Source organism: Hylaeus volcanicus, chromosome 2 (assembly GCF_026283585.1).
Source record: "Hylaeus volcanicus isolate JK05 chromosome 2, UHH_iyHylVolc1.0_haploid, whole genome shotgun sequence".
In the NCBI taxonomy this organism is placed as follows: Eukaryota; Metazoa; Arthropoda; class Insecta; order Hymenoptera; family Colletidae; genus Hylaeus; species Hylaeus volcanicus.
In genome coordinates, this window is record NC_071977.1 from 10,454,337 (window position 1) to 10,470,878 (window position 16,542).

Below are 16,542 nucleotides of genomic sequence, written 5' to 3' on the forward strand. Positions count from 1 at the left end.
GAGGATCGCGAGGGTGTTACCCGGAGGGCTCGTCGGTCGATAGGTCCGCGCTTGCGTCGTTCTTATCATCCCCACCTGGAACCGTCCGCGAGCTAAAGACGAGGGGAAAAAAGGGACGAGCCCCTGTGTTTCCCGATATGCCTAGGTTCCCAGATCGTGTTTGTACAGGGTGACGTCGCTCGATGCGCGTCAAACACGCTCCACCTGCTGGCCGACTGAAGATGAAACGTCAGGCTATGGGAGTGCAGGCGTCAGGGCCTCTCTGAGATTGGAAAAGGCCCGGATCAGTCAGCTTCCCCTACCCACCGCGGCTCCTCGCGTTTTCAAAGAGAAATTCCATTTCGGGGAACGAATAACATTTTTGCGAAGAGCGTATTTGCTCGAGAAGCAATATTGCTAGTTGAATTGGGAAAGTTCATTTTGCTGATCCTCCATTGGGCGTGTCGCTCGTCTCCGATTGCTCGATAGTTTTTCAGCTTGGAGAAATAGAATATTATGAGAGGATGAGGCGCAGTGTTTTGCTGAAGTTGCTTCCGCTGAAGGTTCCCTTTTATTAATGGAGCTGAGACCATGGCGTCTTATGTCGTTAGGAAGAGTAAAAAAGTTCTTCTGGAACTTGTGGAAAGACAGTGTTCGTAAAACTTGGATGTAATGTCTTAGAGTTGCGAAGTTTGGAGTGTGATGTACTGGTTAAGCGTTTAGTCGTATCAAGGTGATACGTTACAACGTAAGCCTTGCTAATGAAACCGACTAGGAGATGGTAGGTGAACATGGACTGATTATAGGAGTATGAAAATATCGTCGGGCAGCGAGGGGGTAGATCTTTGATATCAAAGGTCGAACCACGAAGGGTTGAGCTCTTTCTTGCTGGAGATTTGGAAGGATTTCTTGAAGCAGGAAGGAGTAGGTCTTTGAGTTGAAGTTGATAGACCTGGCCGGAGATGGATTTTCGGTGGATGTTGATAGCACTAGGTTTCCTTTGATCATTAAGGTCGAGACTTAAATGGTCGAATGAGGACGTCACTCACCGTGTATTAAAACTTCGAGTGTATTAAATATAGCAAACAGGAGTCAAATAAGATCAATCACTGTATATTTTGTCTCTCAATTTCACCCTCTGCATAAAGGAAATTCTATTAGCAACGCAAGTTATCCTGTGCATGAAACAGGTTGTATCTACAAGAAAGTGCAAACAAAAAATAGTATACCAACGTTATAAATAATGCAACAGAAAAACTCCAGCGTGCCTAGGCAAAAGGAGCAAGCAAACCAAGGCTGAATTGCCTTCTACACGAGATTGTTCCACCTCTGATAAAACCATCTAACATAAAGTTGCGATTTCGAGACAATTTTCTTGGTATTTCCCGCAGTCTTTAGAAAATTCCTTAGCAGAGGTTTTCGCTAGGAGAATATCATAGTTGCCACCGTCAGCCTCAGGTGCTCCTGGGAGGTTCCGGTTGAAACTGTAGCTACTGAAGCGTGGAGGGATGCGATCAGGAACGGTACCCGGACATACTATTTCTGTAATTCCTGCCAGAGGCTTCCTATTTCCCGATATCGCATTAATTATAGAGCGTCGGTGTTGATTTCGCGGTCCCTAGGCGGTGTGGCCACTCGACCGCGGCGTGTGCCGGCGGGGCGCATGAAAGAATTAATGCAGCGACCCAGATATTCGCGCTCGCACTTACCCGGGGCTTTTGTGCCCATGGAAATCGGGCTTTGAAATCTTTCGGGAGACAGAGTCCCCTATTGTCTAGAACGAAGTCGGTCTGTGCGAGCGCCGTGCGGGTTGGGAACCGTCGCGCAAAACGCTGAACGAGCCGAGTCGAGGAATCAGAGATGGCGCGTTCGAATAACTCCAGACTAGTTATTTATTCATCTGGTATATATGTGTATTGGCATTTACAAATTTATTGATTTTTACGGCGAGAACTTCGGGGAGATTCAATTGCTTCGTTGGTTTACTTTATTCTTGTAACATTTTTGAGAAATTTCTTGTTATTATTTCTCAAAATCTTTTATTATATTTTGATTTGTTTCAATTTTTGATTATGGCTCTTGTGTCGTTTCACGAAGGGATTTCAGATACTTTAAAATGAGTTATTTCTTGTACGAGAATCCCCTGGAGCCCACGTGTGGCTTCCATTTTCCAGTGCAGATCTCCTGTCGTACAGTCGCCCAATCTTTTAAATATTTCAGGTACAATTTGTCGGATTCGCTGACAGACTTCTCGTATGTGTTGCTGAAGTATTTCATCACTGGAAATGCATGTTGAATTTACAAATGCTTTTAAGTTGTCGCGGAAAATAAAAATCCAGCAGATTCAAATCTGGAGAGCGAGCATAGCAGTTAATCCTTCGTTTTAACTCTATACATAGAGTTTCGTAACATCCTGCTCATTTCATTTGTAACTCTGAAACTACATACGACCAATATATACCTATTTATAAACACTAGAATATGAATATTTAAAATTAAAGGGTGGAAGGGCTCAAGGAACTTATCAATGCAATTAGTTCTCTATCTCAATGATTGTAATATAAAAACAAAAATTAAAATTAAAAACTTAAAAGTCCTTCTTCGCGAAATTCAATTACATTTTAATATATATTTCATTTTCACCGTTAAAAGAATCGAGGGAAGTTCGCGTTCGAAACATGTTCTAGTAAGACAATTGGTCCTTTGCCTCCGAATTAATTAAACATTTCTAATCTATATAGTACTAGTTAATATTCCCTTAAATGTTAATAACAATTACGGTTCAGAGTAAGTATCCATTCGAGACATTAATCGTGAGAAATCTGTCAATATTTTAATATCTATTGATTAGACCAACTAAATGGTAATTTTTGACAATAGTTATATTAATTATTAACAAGGCTTATTACTTAAACAACGATAGGGAATATGATTTTGCTGTGATATTAATGTAGGAGACTAACCGAAAAATAAGGCACGGGGATTCGAACCCACGATCCTCTCGGATCCACAGTCGACCGCTTTACCTACCCGACCAATCCCGTACCCTACGTTTCGTGTTCTTATTTGACTCCTTATTGTTGGGTATGGGAGGCGCGGACACTACATTAATGTTTCACGAATTATTTTCTCGATATATTCAACGAGCCTTCGAAGCGACCGACATGTCACACGGTTGTTGTTTGCCCTTCCCCTTCTCTACTTCGAAACGCACAAGCGAGCCGCGACCCTTGACCGACACAGGTATACGAGGGGCGAAAGCTCATTCTTTGACGATCCTTCGGTCAATATGGATCTCGCGATCGCGCGTCCGCGTCTCGCGTCCCTCCTAGTTTTGCGTAGTGTAGTTTCCTACTTGCTTGTGGTATTACTTGTGGGTACCTTAGTTTGGTTTGGTTAGTTTTAAGGCATGCGTGTACGAATGTCTGTCCTCTATCAAATAATTATTAATTATTTGTTCAATTCTTTTGTTTGTTCGTAGGTCAAACAAGGAATTTTGTTTTCCTTTGGTTTTCATCGTTTCATACTTAGTATTAAGCTCGTCGACTCTATGTAGAGTATGCATTTATCTACGTATACTCTATGTAGTGGGAGATCGAAGGAACTTTGATTCCTTCTATTTCCGAGTCTCCAGTCGCAGCAACCTCCACGTGGTGAGACCTGGTAATCGGTATTATTCGCGACGAACAATCCGTCGTCGCGAGTAATAGCGAGCTAATGGCTGTGAACTTGAAATGAGATAATAGCAAGATAAAGTACATCATTTTTGAAATTTCGAAAAAACCTTTGAGATATGTTTAAGCATCACTAAGTATTGAAACAGTTTCGTTGTTTTCTAAAAATATCTTCAATCTTACACGAACGAAACTTTACACACGGAATACCGAGTACAATCTTCTTTTCTTTATGAAATAATTTATGTGCATTATGACCGTCATTAATATTTTTTTAGTATACGTTCGCTCATCCCTGCCTGGAATAAAGTCACTTACAATTAGTCTCGCGAGCGAGCGCTCCGTTTGCCGTCCGCCCCAACACAATGGTTTAGATATTCATAACAATTTCTGCCTTTGTGAGTTATTTTAAAGTGGCGATGGAATATTCAACGAGAAAGTGGTTTTTTTAACTGGGTACAATACCTCGGGGAACGGTTTTTTTTTATGGGGAAGTGGGTCGCGAATATTTTTCCTGGATGGAAACTCTCTGGTGAAGTACGGACGGCTGGATTTTCATTAGGACTGCGTTTCTCGAGTCTCACGCTGGCTGTCTCGTCTCGTTACGTAAGAAAATGTGAGTCACGAGTGACTATTCTTCTTCACGAGTAACTTTTATTTTCTCTGTGGCCTGTCGCACTCACTAGAGACCTATTAATTGACCGCGTTGCTTGAACAGGTGAAACCGTGTTAACGAGAAACATGGTTCGAAAGAAACTTCAAATCGCGCCAGGATTTAAAAAATCGACAAAACGAATTGGTTTTAACAATAATTCGTTTACCTCTAGTTTGTTTCACATAGAGAAAGTTAGTAGTGAAACTCACTAAGTGAGTAGTTAATTATATATTTTAAAATGTAATTGTATTTTAGGAAAAAGAACTTTTAACGTTTCAAGCTTCATTACGGGGATCTAATCATTAAAGTTTAAATTATTCCTATGCAAAGATACGTCAGAGTTTCGAACGGCTTTCGTGTCATGTATGACTGATCTTGTAAGCTTCCTATTGTCTTCAGTTTTCGCCTTTATCCCCATTGTGACAATTTAAGAGGAAGTACAACAATACCTTTCCAAGTATCGGAGCTATCGACAGTCGACAGTCTCGTAATTCCGCAATCTTCGTTCAATCAATATCTGCTCAATCGTTGTCTACTGAAACTTTGTAAGTGTTATGGATGGGAGCAAACTTCCTCGGAGTTTTAAGTGGCAATCTTCCTTAGAAAATTGATCACTATATCCACGAAATACAAAATAAACCTCATCAGAGAAATGAGACACAAACGCTATGTACAAAATGTATCAAGAAATTAAAAAAATATATGAAAATACTTCCTCTGTCTAAATTTTTCTTAATTCTCAATAACTTGATAACAAAAATTTCCAAATAAACGTTTATCTAGTGATTAGTTAATTACAGCGGTGGCCTTGTTATTTCCGAAATTTTTATAACCAAGTTCAAGTATTTACAAATTGATGTACGTATCTCATTAACTGTTTGAGTTCTGGGAATTTAAAGCGTAAAGCGGATGAACCATCTACGCCATCAATATCTACACCAGTCTACCTAAAGCATCCCTCAAAAGATACATTATTCAGTTCAGAACTGAAATTACACTTTTCTCTTGAATCTCACGTCAGTATCGATTCTACTCAACGTACTTCGCCCGAATATTTATCAAAAATGTCTTCAAACGTGGTAAACCATGGTGGATTTTAATCACAAAGTGAAAAATAAACATAATTATCAAATTGTTATACGATGACTTCTACTGCCATCGTAAATAACATGTGTAAACTCAATTCTCTGTCTGCTCTCCTGAATGCAAGGCAGATCTTTAATGTGCGCTTCCTACAATAGTCTTCAGGATTAGTAAATTGGGGCAGAAAGTTCAAGAGAGCATCCCTCATTCAATTAGTTTTAGCTTAAACTGGTTAAACTTTGTTTTCCATTCAGTATATGTCTCCAATGTTTTATATCAACAAAGAAATTTTTCATGCGAGAAACATTGTTCCGTAAATCCGTTGCAGTCTGCGTCAATTTTTATATCTCGTTCTGGCAGGTCCACGCGTCATTCAATCGCGTTTTATAATTCGCAGTTTATTCGTATTGTACTTCCACAGGTGCTTTGATAACGATATCCCAATACACAGAATATTTTCGATTAAAATATAGCAATAAACATTCTTAAGTTTTTAGTTATTTATTGATTCTCAAATCCAACAAAGTGCACCGATGAGAATAATGTAGGCATAAGAATTAGTTGCATCACAGTGCACATTTGACATCGTGACTTAACTCGTTGGCTATCGAGCTAAAACTCGTGAAAATTTCTATAAAGTTAAAATTTTGCTTCGAGAATATTAAAGATTAGATTATTTAACATCTGTGTTAGTATTTAATTTTTTAACGTCGTCAGATTTACCAACCTTGTCCAGATTTAATTTCATTATTGTCTCACCTTTGAAATTAATTTTTCTAGTTCCTTAAGGGGGTATCCTGAATTAGGAGGTCTAAAAAAAGCTGTTTTTCGTGAATTTTTTTAGGATAGAAAAAAAATAATTCATTCTATCGAACTTTTTATCCTATTTTCATACATATTTGAGTAGTCTGTACAAATTTTTTGAACAAGAAATATTCAAATTGAATCGACTGTGACGCACATTTGTAGAACAACTCACAATTAAAACCTCTTACTGGCGGGAAAGATGCAGGTCGTAATTTTGGTTTGACACAAAAAAACCTAAAGAAATTTTCATTTTCATACATCTTTCTTCTATGTGAAGTAAGAAAGTTTATACAAAAAAAATGTTAAACAACTTTTTGATCAAGTTAAAGTGATTTTTTTCACCCAAAGAACTCGTTCTTTTTTCCAAACTTGCAGTAATTTCACATTTCACCATTTTTGCGCGCTTTTCTTAATTCACATAGAAGAAAAATGTATGAAGATGAAAATTTCTTTTGGTTTTTTTGTGTCAAACCAAAATTACGACCTGCATCTTTCCCGGCGATAGGAGGTTTTAATTATGAGATGCTCTACAAATGTGTGTCGCACTCGACTCAATTTGAATATTTCTTGTTGAAAAAATTTGTACAGACTACTCAAATATGTATGAAAATAGGATAAAAAGTTCGATAGAATGAATTATTTTTTTCCATCCTAAAAAAATTCACGAAAAACTGCTTTTTCTAGACCTCCTAATTCTGGATACCTCCTTAATGGGAACTCCTGTCACTCATTTCCGGGTGACGTGACGACCAACGTGTTAAATAATAAAGTCACAATGATCCAGATAAAATGTTGAATCCTTGTATCCATCGGTAAGGCGATTCCCTACATCGACGGCGAACGGTGTGCACGGTGCTGACCCCAGCCAGCAGCCGCCTGAAACCGAGGAGGCTCATCGTCGGATCCGGAGACTTGAATGCGTGGATCGCATACACATCGGATGAAAAGGGAATGGCCGCCGCGGCACGATCTATCCCCACCAAAAAGCTGAACACCTGAGCGTCCCTGGGGGCAGCTCAGGAGGAACAGTCATTATTGCGCCAGTATAACATTCGCTTCCAGTTCTCTTTCAACGAGCACGTCGTGTTTTTCGGAGCCACCGTCCACGAGGATCGACTAAACGAACGGGGTCTCCTTAGTTGCTCGCTGAACGTCGACCAAAGAAACCGCGTGGTAGCCTTACTCGTATACGCTGGCTTGCTTGTGGCTACGATACGATGCGACACATCTCGGGAAATAACGAAAATGTGACGTGAGACTGACCGTGAGACAGCCTTGGCAAGAACGTGACACGTTTCCCAGTCGACCGTTCGGTGTGACAACTCACTCGCGCCCAAAATGCCAGTGAGAAGGACCAATTTCCACGCGTTCTCCGGTGCGCTTGTGTCGGTACTGTGCTGGATCCTGGTGGCGCTTCGTGTCGGCGAGGTAAGTTTGCCAGTGAAATTCCGCCTTTCCGAGCACCGCTACGCCGCGGTTTTACGCGTAGATGAGTTCCGTAAGGATCCCACTCACACCAGCCAACGTGCTCGATTCACGAACGTTCCACGGGTTTTTCCGTATCGGGCACGTCGTTTGCACGTTGCTCGTCGACGGAATTATTCTGTCATTTAGCACGGAGGATACGTTACGTTAATCATTTGGCAATCTCAAGCGGAAGACTTCGGTATTTATCTTTACGTTAACGGTTAAATCGGTGCTTCAATGGGCAAGGTAAAAATTACTCGGGAGGTAGACGAGGAATGTATACCTGTGTGGTGTGCGTGATCTTTCGTTATTAAATATTGTTTAATGTTGAGGATTTCTTGCTTGGGGTTTCCAAATGATTGGCAGCACGAATTTAATTATCTTTGATACGTACAGAGGCAACAAAAGGGAAGCTACCCGAGTATTTGAAATACTATTCTAGAAATAGGAGATGTTTATAGGTCTGATTTTAATATATATAATGCTGCTGATGCTCCACGAAGATATAGGAAAATTCTTATACAAATAAAAATGTTTCATAACGAACAAAAGATTACCACCCGTTACTCTTTCACTGAAAATTAAAATATGAGCCACAAAGAGAAGTATTTCAAATTGAACAATTGAACATGTATTATATTTAGCGGCTACTCGATCAATCACATTATACATATATAATATAAATTGCTGAGTAAATTATACCTATTACATGAGTAAATTACCGAGATTATTGATTAGATTTAATTGTCAGTGGAGTGCATCGGTGCTGGCCTCATTCGACGTCTATTATTAGAATCAAATTTTTCCCATCGCTGCACCGGGGCAAGTAAGACGTTAATGCTCGATGACGTTGATCCAACGTATCGAAGTATTAATTAGATGCCCGGTGGTGTTCGACGTGCCCGCATCGCGGAGTAAGTAGATCATAGATACCACGCGATGGTATGCATCCTCGATGCGGTCTTACGGTTACTCGCGTTGCCGTTTATTCGTCACCGTATCGTTCGTCACGAGTTAAGGATCTGCGCTCATAAATACGTCGCTAAGCTGGTGAACAGCGAGCCCCGTGAAAGAAATCAAACAAAACCGCGACGAGTGTTTTCTGTCTGCCAGGAGATTACACGGGACTCGCGTAGACGCGCGTTCGCCAATAATAAATCGCCGAGATCGGGCCGTGCGTCTCCAGCTGACTCATTCATCTAGCGTGTAAATACACGCTCGTCGTTTCTAAAACGGTGTCCCCCCCTGCCAGCGACTAGCTCCCTAGCTGGAAAATCCTGGCACGATATTACATAACAGTACAAGTTTCGATCGTATTTAATTTTGATGCTTTTAACACATTCACTGCCCGGCAAACTTTAAGCGTTTTGCCTTGATCACCAAGATTTAATACAGGTGTGTAATCTAGATTATTTTGATAATAAATAGTGATATTAAATTTGTTGTTTTAAAAAGGAAATTGACGATCTCGTTTTGGTATAATTCATGACTCAAGAGGCTGTAAACTTATCCCTTGAATAATTGGAAGTAATTTGAACTTCGAGATATCTCGTAGTTGACAGTGAATGGGTTAATAAAAGAATTAGTGAACGATCATTTTTATGGCGCGAGAGAAGAAGATAGCCTACTTCCTGACTCGGAAATGTATGAATGTGTGTATTCTCCGCTTTGTGCTTCGGTTTATGTGGATATCTCACTGCTCAGTCAATTTTGTTTCAAAAATTTGAAAGCGTGGATAAAAGCAGAATTTTGTAATAGAACATTTTTGTATTTGTAGATTCAGAGCAGGTTATATGGCCGATGGCAGTACTTCCTCTTTGTTTCATTGAACAACGGTTGAGAAAGTAGGAACGAAATGCGTGGGTCGCGGGGTAAATCGCTTCGTCTCAGTGTGGAAATTTTGTTGAGAACGCGTTATTACGTAAATTACGAGACTCGAGAAAGAAGATCGGCACCGAACGGTACACGAACGGTCGTGGTTTTACGAAATTACCTCTGGAAAAGAACGAATCGACGTGGAATGCACCTGATCCGTACGATATTACGGAGTAATTGTCCCAGTAATCGAACGTTCAAAATATAATATTACGTCCCTTCAGAAATGAACTAAAACAACTCTTTCTATCTCTGGCATAAAAAGTACCGATATCCATTTATCTGGAAATAAATTAGTTTTTAGGAAGTAGCAAGATTAAATTTCTGAAAATCTTATATCCTTTGTACTATATAATCCTACACACTCTATACCAGATACTTCAGAATCATTATCTATATCCTCGAACTAAGCATGGTAAATGGACATACAACGACACAGCTAATAGGTCCCCGTATATATCGCAATTAAAATCCTGTAAATAGGCTCCCGTTAGATAAAAGTGTTAAAATGACTGCATTGTGCTTCCATCTCCGCTCGAGGCTTGGCATGTGGAAAATCTTATCTTCCCGATTTGGTCCACTGGCGAAAAGCGTTGCGCGCCACTATTATACAGTAATATCTGGAATGAGTTACGGTAACGGGTCGTAAACTCGCCTTTCCACATTGTTCGCGGTTCGCTAAAAGTGTTGGCTGGTTCGCAATAAAAATTCAGATAGACCAGCCGTTCCCGTGGCGAGCTGAGGCAGGAATGTCTCGCGTTCAGCGGGAGGGCTGCGTCCAGCTCTGTCGCCTGAGCCAAATTGTATTGAGCGACGAAAAGCGGCAGGCCCTTGGGTCCGCTTATTACCACGAGGAATGCAGAGAGCCACAAAGGCGTGCACGCATATGCACGCCGCGAGCTTGTACGTGCTGCGAATGCGTGAATTGCACAACCACACGCTGACTCACGGATTTCGTCGGTGTAGTAACTAATTATACGAGCCACTGCGTTATCTCCGTTTTATTCCGACGCGGGATACCGAGGATTTGTCCTAACGCATTTGCGTATACTGGGCGCTCCACTAGAAGAGGACTCTGAGAACATATAGTAGCTCTGAGAACACATTTAACGTCCAGCAGTAATAAAAATGAATGTACGCAGTGTTTCTCATATTCAAGTTGACCGAGGCTGCTCGAAAATATTTTTTTGGACTCCCTGGAGTGAAGGTACATTTCATTGGACTTGACTCAAACTTTTGAGGAACGGTTATTTAACTTAGCATGATCCTTTTTTCTCCAGGGAGCTGGTCGATCCCCACCAACAAGTAGAGTATTGACCTGAGATTCTGAGCGAAGCAGGTCAAGCAAACCTCACGTTGAACCTAGAAATAAAGGATTCCAGGTAACATTTCGTTGATGAACTCGTTTCGGTCCTCTGACACAAATCCGTGAGGGGATTTCTTGATGCCTTGGGTGTAGAATATCGATCCTCTTGTTTTACATTTTCTTAGAGTTTCGGAAGTACACCGCTGTGAGGTAAAGCTACCTCGCTGGAAGCTATAAAATTGTCACCAACGGGTATTGTTGACTCGACGACAGTGGGCTGAAATGACTCACGCAATAGTATAATAACTATTTACAAATTGTTGACGAAGCCGTATGACACACATTCAACGATCGGTGTAAATGTTTGCATGGAATTATTTGCAATAGCTCAGTCTGCAACGAACATTGTTGAAACTTTTATCGCGCCTGTACGATAGTAACAAAGTCTGATAAGACAAGTGTTTTAATAAGCGCTTTTTTTTATTTTTCTGTACTGAATTTACATCTAAAATTATAGCTTTGCTTTGTGAATCACCATGAAGATTAATCATATTTTTAAATTAAGCGAATTGTTAATTTCAAGAAAAATAGTTGAAACATACTCAGCTTGCTTTCAAAGAATTGTTAACGCATAAGCATATTTCAGGCTTAGAAACTTATTTTTCATAATTACATGCACAGTACAGCTAATGTGCATAAGTTCTTAAAACATCCTCAGAGTTTTTTATAAAATCAATTAGCTTCTAGTAGCATTTGATCTTTTAATGCCCAACCATAAGTTCTAATAATAACACGAGAGAATAGAATTACACAACTTGGATACCTGAGTAAATGCTTCAGCATTATTTGCACGAATCTGCCAGTCATTATACGCATTAACCAGGGAATAAATGCAGGAAGATATAAAGAGCATCTTCAAGTTCAACGTAAATATGGGCTAACATTGTTTGCAAAGAATGAAACTATGACGGAATACATGCATAAATACGGGGGAACGCGAAGGCGTGGATGGGCGTGTATGATTCGAAGAAACGTACAGGGAATATGTAAATAACTCAACTAGGTACATGCGTCGCCTGAACAAGTAAGCTAAGAAATTGGCACATCCGTGCTGGTGAACCGAGAAAGAATATGCAGAAAAGAATTTACGCAAATAAAAATTACATTCCATACATTTCTCCATTAAACTCTACTTTATATATCAGGGCATCTCATGAGTTCGTGCTCCATATCGAGCCAATATTTAATAAAAAAATTTCAGAAAGGTGGAAAAATATTGTAAAACGGGAGGAATTACTTTCTTGAGTAGCAGAAGAATATGCGGCATGAACTCATGGAACGACCAATACTTCGTTTTTTATTACAGAGACGTTTCTTAGAAGTGTCTGCTTTAATCTAGTTCAGACATAACATGCCACAGCGTTTTTCCATTCTTCACAGTGAGATTGATAGAATTTTTAATTACGAGCGATCTGATGACAATGAATTGATCGCATCAAATTTGATTCCGAGTAATTTCGACCGAGTAGTGCATGAGCACCCGGTATGCAATAGTCGAATGCGAACCATTTACGTGGTCAACGAAACAATGATACTCACACAAGCGCGCAGGGCGCATGGTGTACCACTCCCCGCGGACCGAACTTTTACTTAATTAAAAAATCTATTTAACAGGAAGCTGGCCTTGCCTCATACGAGGCTATCGGGGACGTAAATCGTAGATACACCGATTCATTCGTATCCCCGCATTATAAATAGACTTGTGTGTCCTCTCCGCGGACCGATGGTAATTTTTCCGTAATTACGCGCGTCTGAGGCTGCAAAAGCGGCCTTTGCATATACGGTACAGTTATCGAAACCGTCGATATGCTCTGGAAAGCCACGGTTTATATTTGAAAGCAGCTTGCGCAAGCTTGCCGAGAATTTTAATGGCATGCACAGAGGCGAGCTCCCTGGCGAATTAATTGCAAATGCTTGTAGAGACTTGTCGAGAATTTTAAGTGTCTTCTTTCGCCCGATACCTGTAATTGAGGGCATTACGGTGATCTCTAATAGTAGGTGGCCTTATTAAGTGCACGGCCTCGCGCCGATCAATTTAACCAACGTAACTTTATTAATATTTATGAGCCTTACCGCGTGTCACCGCTGGCAAACCCGCCTTGACACGCGAGAACGATAAGTTGGGGTCATTACATGATTATGCGAGGGGTCGTGGCACGGTTGGACGCTCAAAACTTAGGCGTCCCAAATATTTGGTCAGTCCAGTTACTACGTTTTTTTAAATTCTTTTAGGAAGGTAAATGCTATTAATAAGTATCGATAATTATTTAGTTACAGTCATCAGTGCCTGGGGCAAGAAATTAAATAAATTTGCGAAGAACGTATAACTAGCAAATGATGAAGTCTTTAATATCAAGAAAAATATACGCTCACGTACTACACGAAACCTTATTGGTTTCTTTTTTCTAACTGTATCGCTGATCAATATCCCAACCACATTATTGACACCAATATCTGCATCCTTCTTTCTCAATATTTTCTTTTAAATCTTCTTTCCCAACCTAACCTGATTATATACTGTACTTTCCACTGGTGCAAAAAGACCTCACAAGAAAAGGAATCGTTCGACTTAAAGAAAATTGTGTAGTCAAGCCTACTTTTTTAAGTGCGTAACTGTTCATAGCCGTACAATTTCCATGCGAGAGAATGGATCCTTGAGAAGCAGAATGCTCGTAAAGACCGGTGAATGAGATTCGTTGGAATACGAACAGCGATTCTGCGTGCAGTTATTTAGTAACAGCTTCTTCGGCCGTGACGATTATTAGCTGAAATTATAATCCAAGAATTGTATACTGAAATTAATTGCCAGGCAGTTTCCAAGCGTCGTATACAACTTCGAGTAGCTTGGACGTTAAAGTCGATGAAGTTATTAGGCTTCTGGGGAATATTTATTTATTTATTAACTTAACGAGGAGAAGGAACGCTGTTTAGCACAACGTACAAAAAGATATACTCGAGAACATTATGGCTACTGGATAATTCATACTAAAGAAACCTCTGGTAATTAAGAACAAAAAGAGCCTTTTTGGATACCACGTGTTTCCATTAAAAGAACGTCTCTTAAACCTTCTTACAAGACGTTTATGCAGTAAGTTAAATACCTGTTCTTTGGCAAATGAAAAGAAGAAGTATTTAATCTCAGAAGGTTCTCCTGAGGTGACAAGAGTACCATTAGTGTGTTTCTCGAATAAACTCATCCGAGAAGATAGTACCTGACGTGAAAATATACGATTAAATAAAGAGGATCTGGTTATTCACGTATTCAGTTATGTTGAATCGATGCAAGCACGGGTGCTGAAGAAAAATCCGCTCCATCATACTTGCACGCATCTACGTGTACGACATACCATTCGGTATCCTCGAGAATGCCAGTCTTGCGCAGAAAATCCCGTGCTTTTCATATATCTCATTTCTCAACAAAACGGAGGAATTCACATTTTCCACGAGCATTCCAACGAATGCTTACTGAAATATAATGGCGCATCCAAGAGGAAGAGGCCCCCAGGGAGCAATTTCATCCCTCTGCTACGAATCTTTCAATCTTTAGAGTTTAAAAAGAAATGTGTAAGTGTAAAAGCACGCTGATATTATCAAATCTGTCATATATGTCAGTTTTTAGATGTAACTTGAATTGGAGAGGGTGAATAAATTTCTTTGAAACTTTGTATTTAAGATTTTCACTTCCATATGAATATCATCTTACATTTCTAACGCAATTGGTTCATGCATAATGGTGGTCACTTCTTGTAGTCCGTTCAGTTTTCCAAGTATATGTTCGTTATTTGCAAAATTTTGAAAAATGTTTCAAACAAATCTCAGAGAAAATGAAATTCTCCGTAAAAAAGTTCCAAAAACTTTTACTCGATCTCGTCAAGTTTTAGTCGCCAACCGTCCCAAAGTCCTTGGGTGCACCGCTGGCGAGATCCAGGGCCGCGTCTACCCGCGAAGAAATCGACGGAATGTAAAACGTGAAGCATTCCTCGCGTACGCGTATTTATTCCATCTTTGTAATCCTCTTACATCGAATATTTTTCAAGGCCGACCCACCACAGGGCACCACGAACAGGTTACGAGCCCACGGACAGTGATCGAACGCCGCCGCGAAAAGCACCGCTTCTGCGCTTTAATGAAACTATTTCCAACGCAATCAATTTCGCGAATCTCGACCAACGCGAATGTTTATATCCAGCACCATCGATTACAGCCCCGGTACGGCACTCCGAGCGAGCCGCAATATTTATTCCCTTGGCCCAGCGAAAGCGTAATGCGACGCGTAATTAATTCCTACACAGAATCTTACTTACGGTCGATCGCGAAGAATTTCGACTTTGGATCCCGTGGCGCAGGCTCGTCGTTCCAGAAATTCACTGGCAAAGTAATTGCATCACTTGCCGGTGCACCATAGAAAAATGCAAAAATTGCGATTACAGTGGAGCTTCACTTAGCATGGAGTTCATGAAGCTTGACCTTCGGTGCAGAAAGTGTCCTCAAGAATTTTATCTTTAGTTCCTATTTGAACTAGCATAAATTGTTCCACTGATCATAATAATTCAGTATTAAAGATTAACATCATTAAACGACAAATATTATTACATCGTATTGTTATTATTTATTATTATTATTAATATTATTATTATTATTATTATTTGTACATTATTTCATCGCAAACCTAAACTTTTTGTTTTATGGAGTTAATCGATTTGTGCAATGAACGGCTCAATCGGCACATAGCAATTTTATTTTCAAAGTAACCAAAATAATCGAGACTTTAGTTTTCGCAGATCGTTGTAACAAGATCCGTATTACAAAGACAGGCTGCGAAGAATTCAGTGCCAAATAAAGAAGTGGTACGAAGGCGCCTAGAGCAAGCATCAAGTTTAATTAGTTCGAGGACAGCTGGCCAATTTATTTGTCCGACCCCTGGCCTAGCCTAACGGGGCGTAGAGGATGTCGAGAGAGCTTCACCGATCTCTCTGTCGCAAGTATTCGGCCGTATAAAGCGCCTCAGCGAGAAAGGTCGTACCCGTTGCATACTTTTCCTCTCATCGACGTGTCCATTTCGGGAGAACGACCACGGACCAGATAGTTCTGCCTACGCCACGGCGACTACCTACGTTCAGCCGCGATAATGCGTCTTTTCTTCGAGATTGCGAAACTCGCCGTCGAGGCTGCACGCTCGTGGAATATCGGCGATCCACCCTACACACTGCCATAAGCAATTGCGTCTGGTATGTCATACGTTGTGTTTGCGTCGCGAGAGTCAACAGCACCGCGTGCAAACCGCGACACGGAAGCATAACGCACCACGGTATTGTCCGATTTCAGTCCAACGTTAGTTGAATCGCGTCCCGCCGCGTCGTATAAAATCATTGGTTTATTATGATAAGAACAAGATACTCTACGCCTTGGATGATTCGCGACGAGAGTATTTCCTGATGCATTCCATCGTGCCTTATCGAATTAGGATATGGCAGTGGCGTCGCTACGTCTTGTGTCGTCCAATGTGAACAGTCGCTTGGAGGATAAACTGATAAAATGTGCGAAATAAATTAGATAGTGATCTTGGGAGGATGAGAGTACACTCATAAAGTGGATTACCCTTGAGAATTGAGAATTATTCAGAAAGTGGAGTTAAT

At 40.5% G+C, this 16,542-nt stretch overlaps 1 protein-coding gene across 1 annotated transcript in view; it reads left to right on the forward strand.

Annotated features, from left to right (window-relative positions):
* Positions 1–7,225: 7,225 nt before the first annotated feature.
* The window catches only part of LOC128884987 (uncharacterized), a 33,143-nt gene continuing 23,826 nt past the window's right edge, over positions 7,226–16,542 (forward strand). Inside the window, exon 1 of the mRNA XM_054138716.1 lies at positions 7,226–7,626. Coding sequence (XP_053994691.1) covers positions 7,537–7,626 — 90 coding nt within the window. The 5' untranslated portion in view covers positions 7,226–7,536. The remainder of the gene's footprint in view (positions 7,627–16,542) is intronic.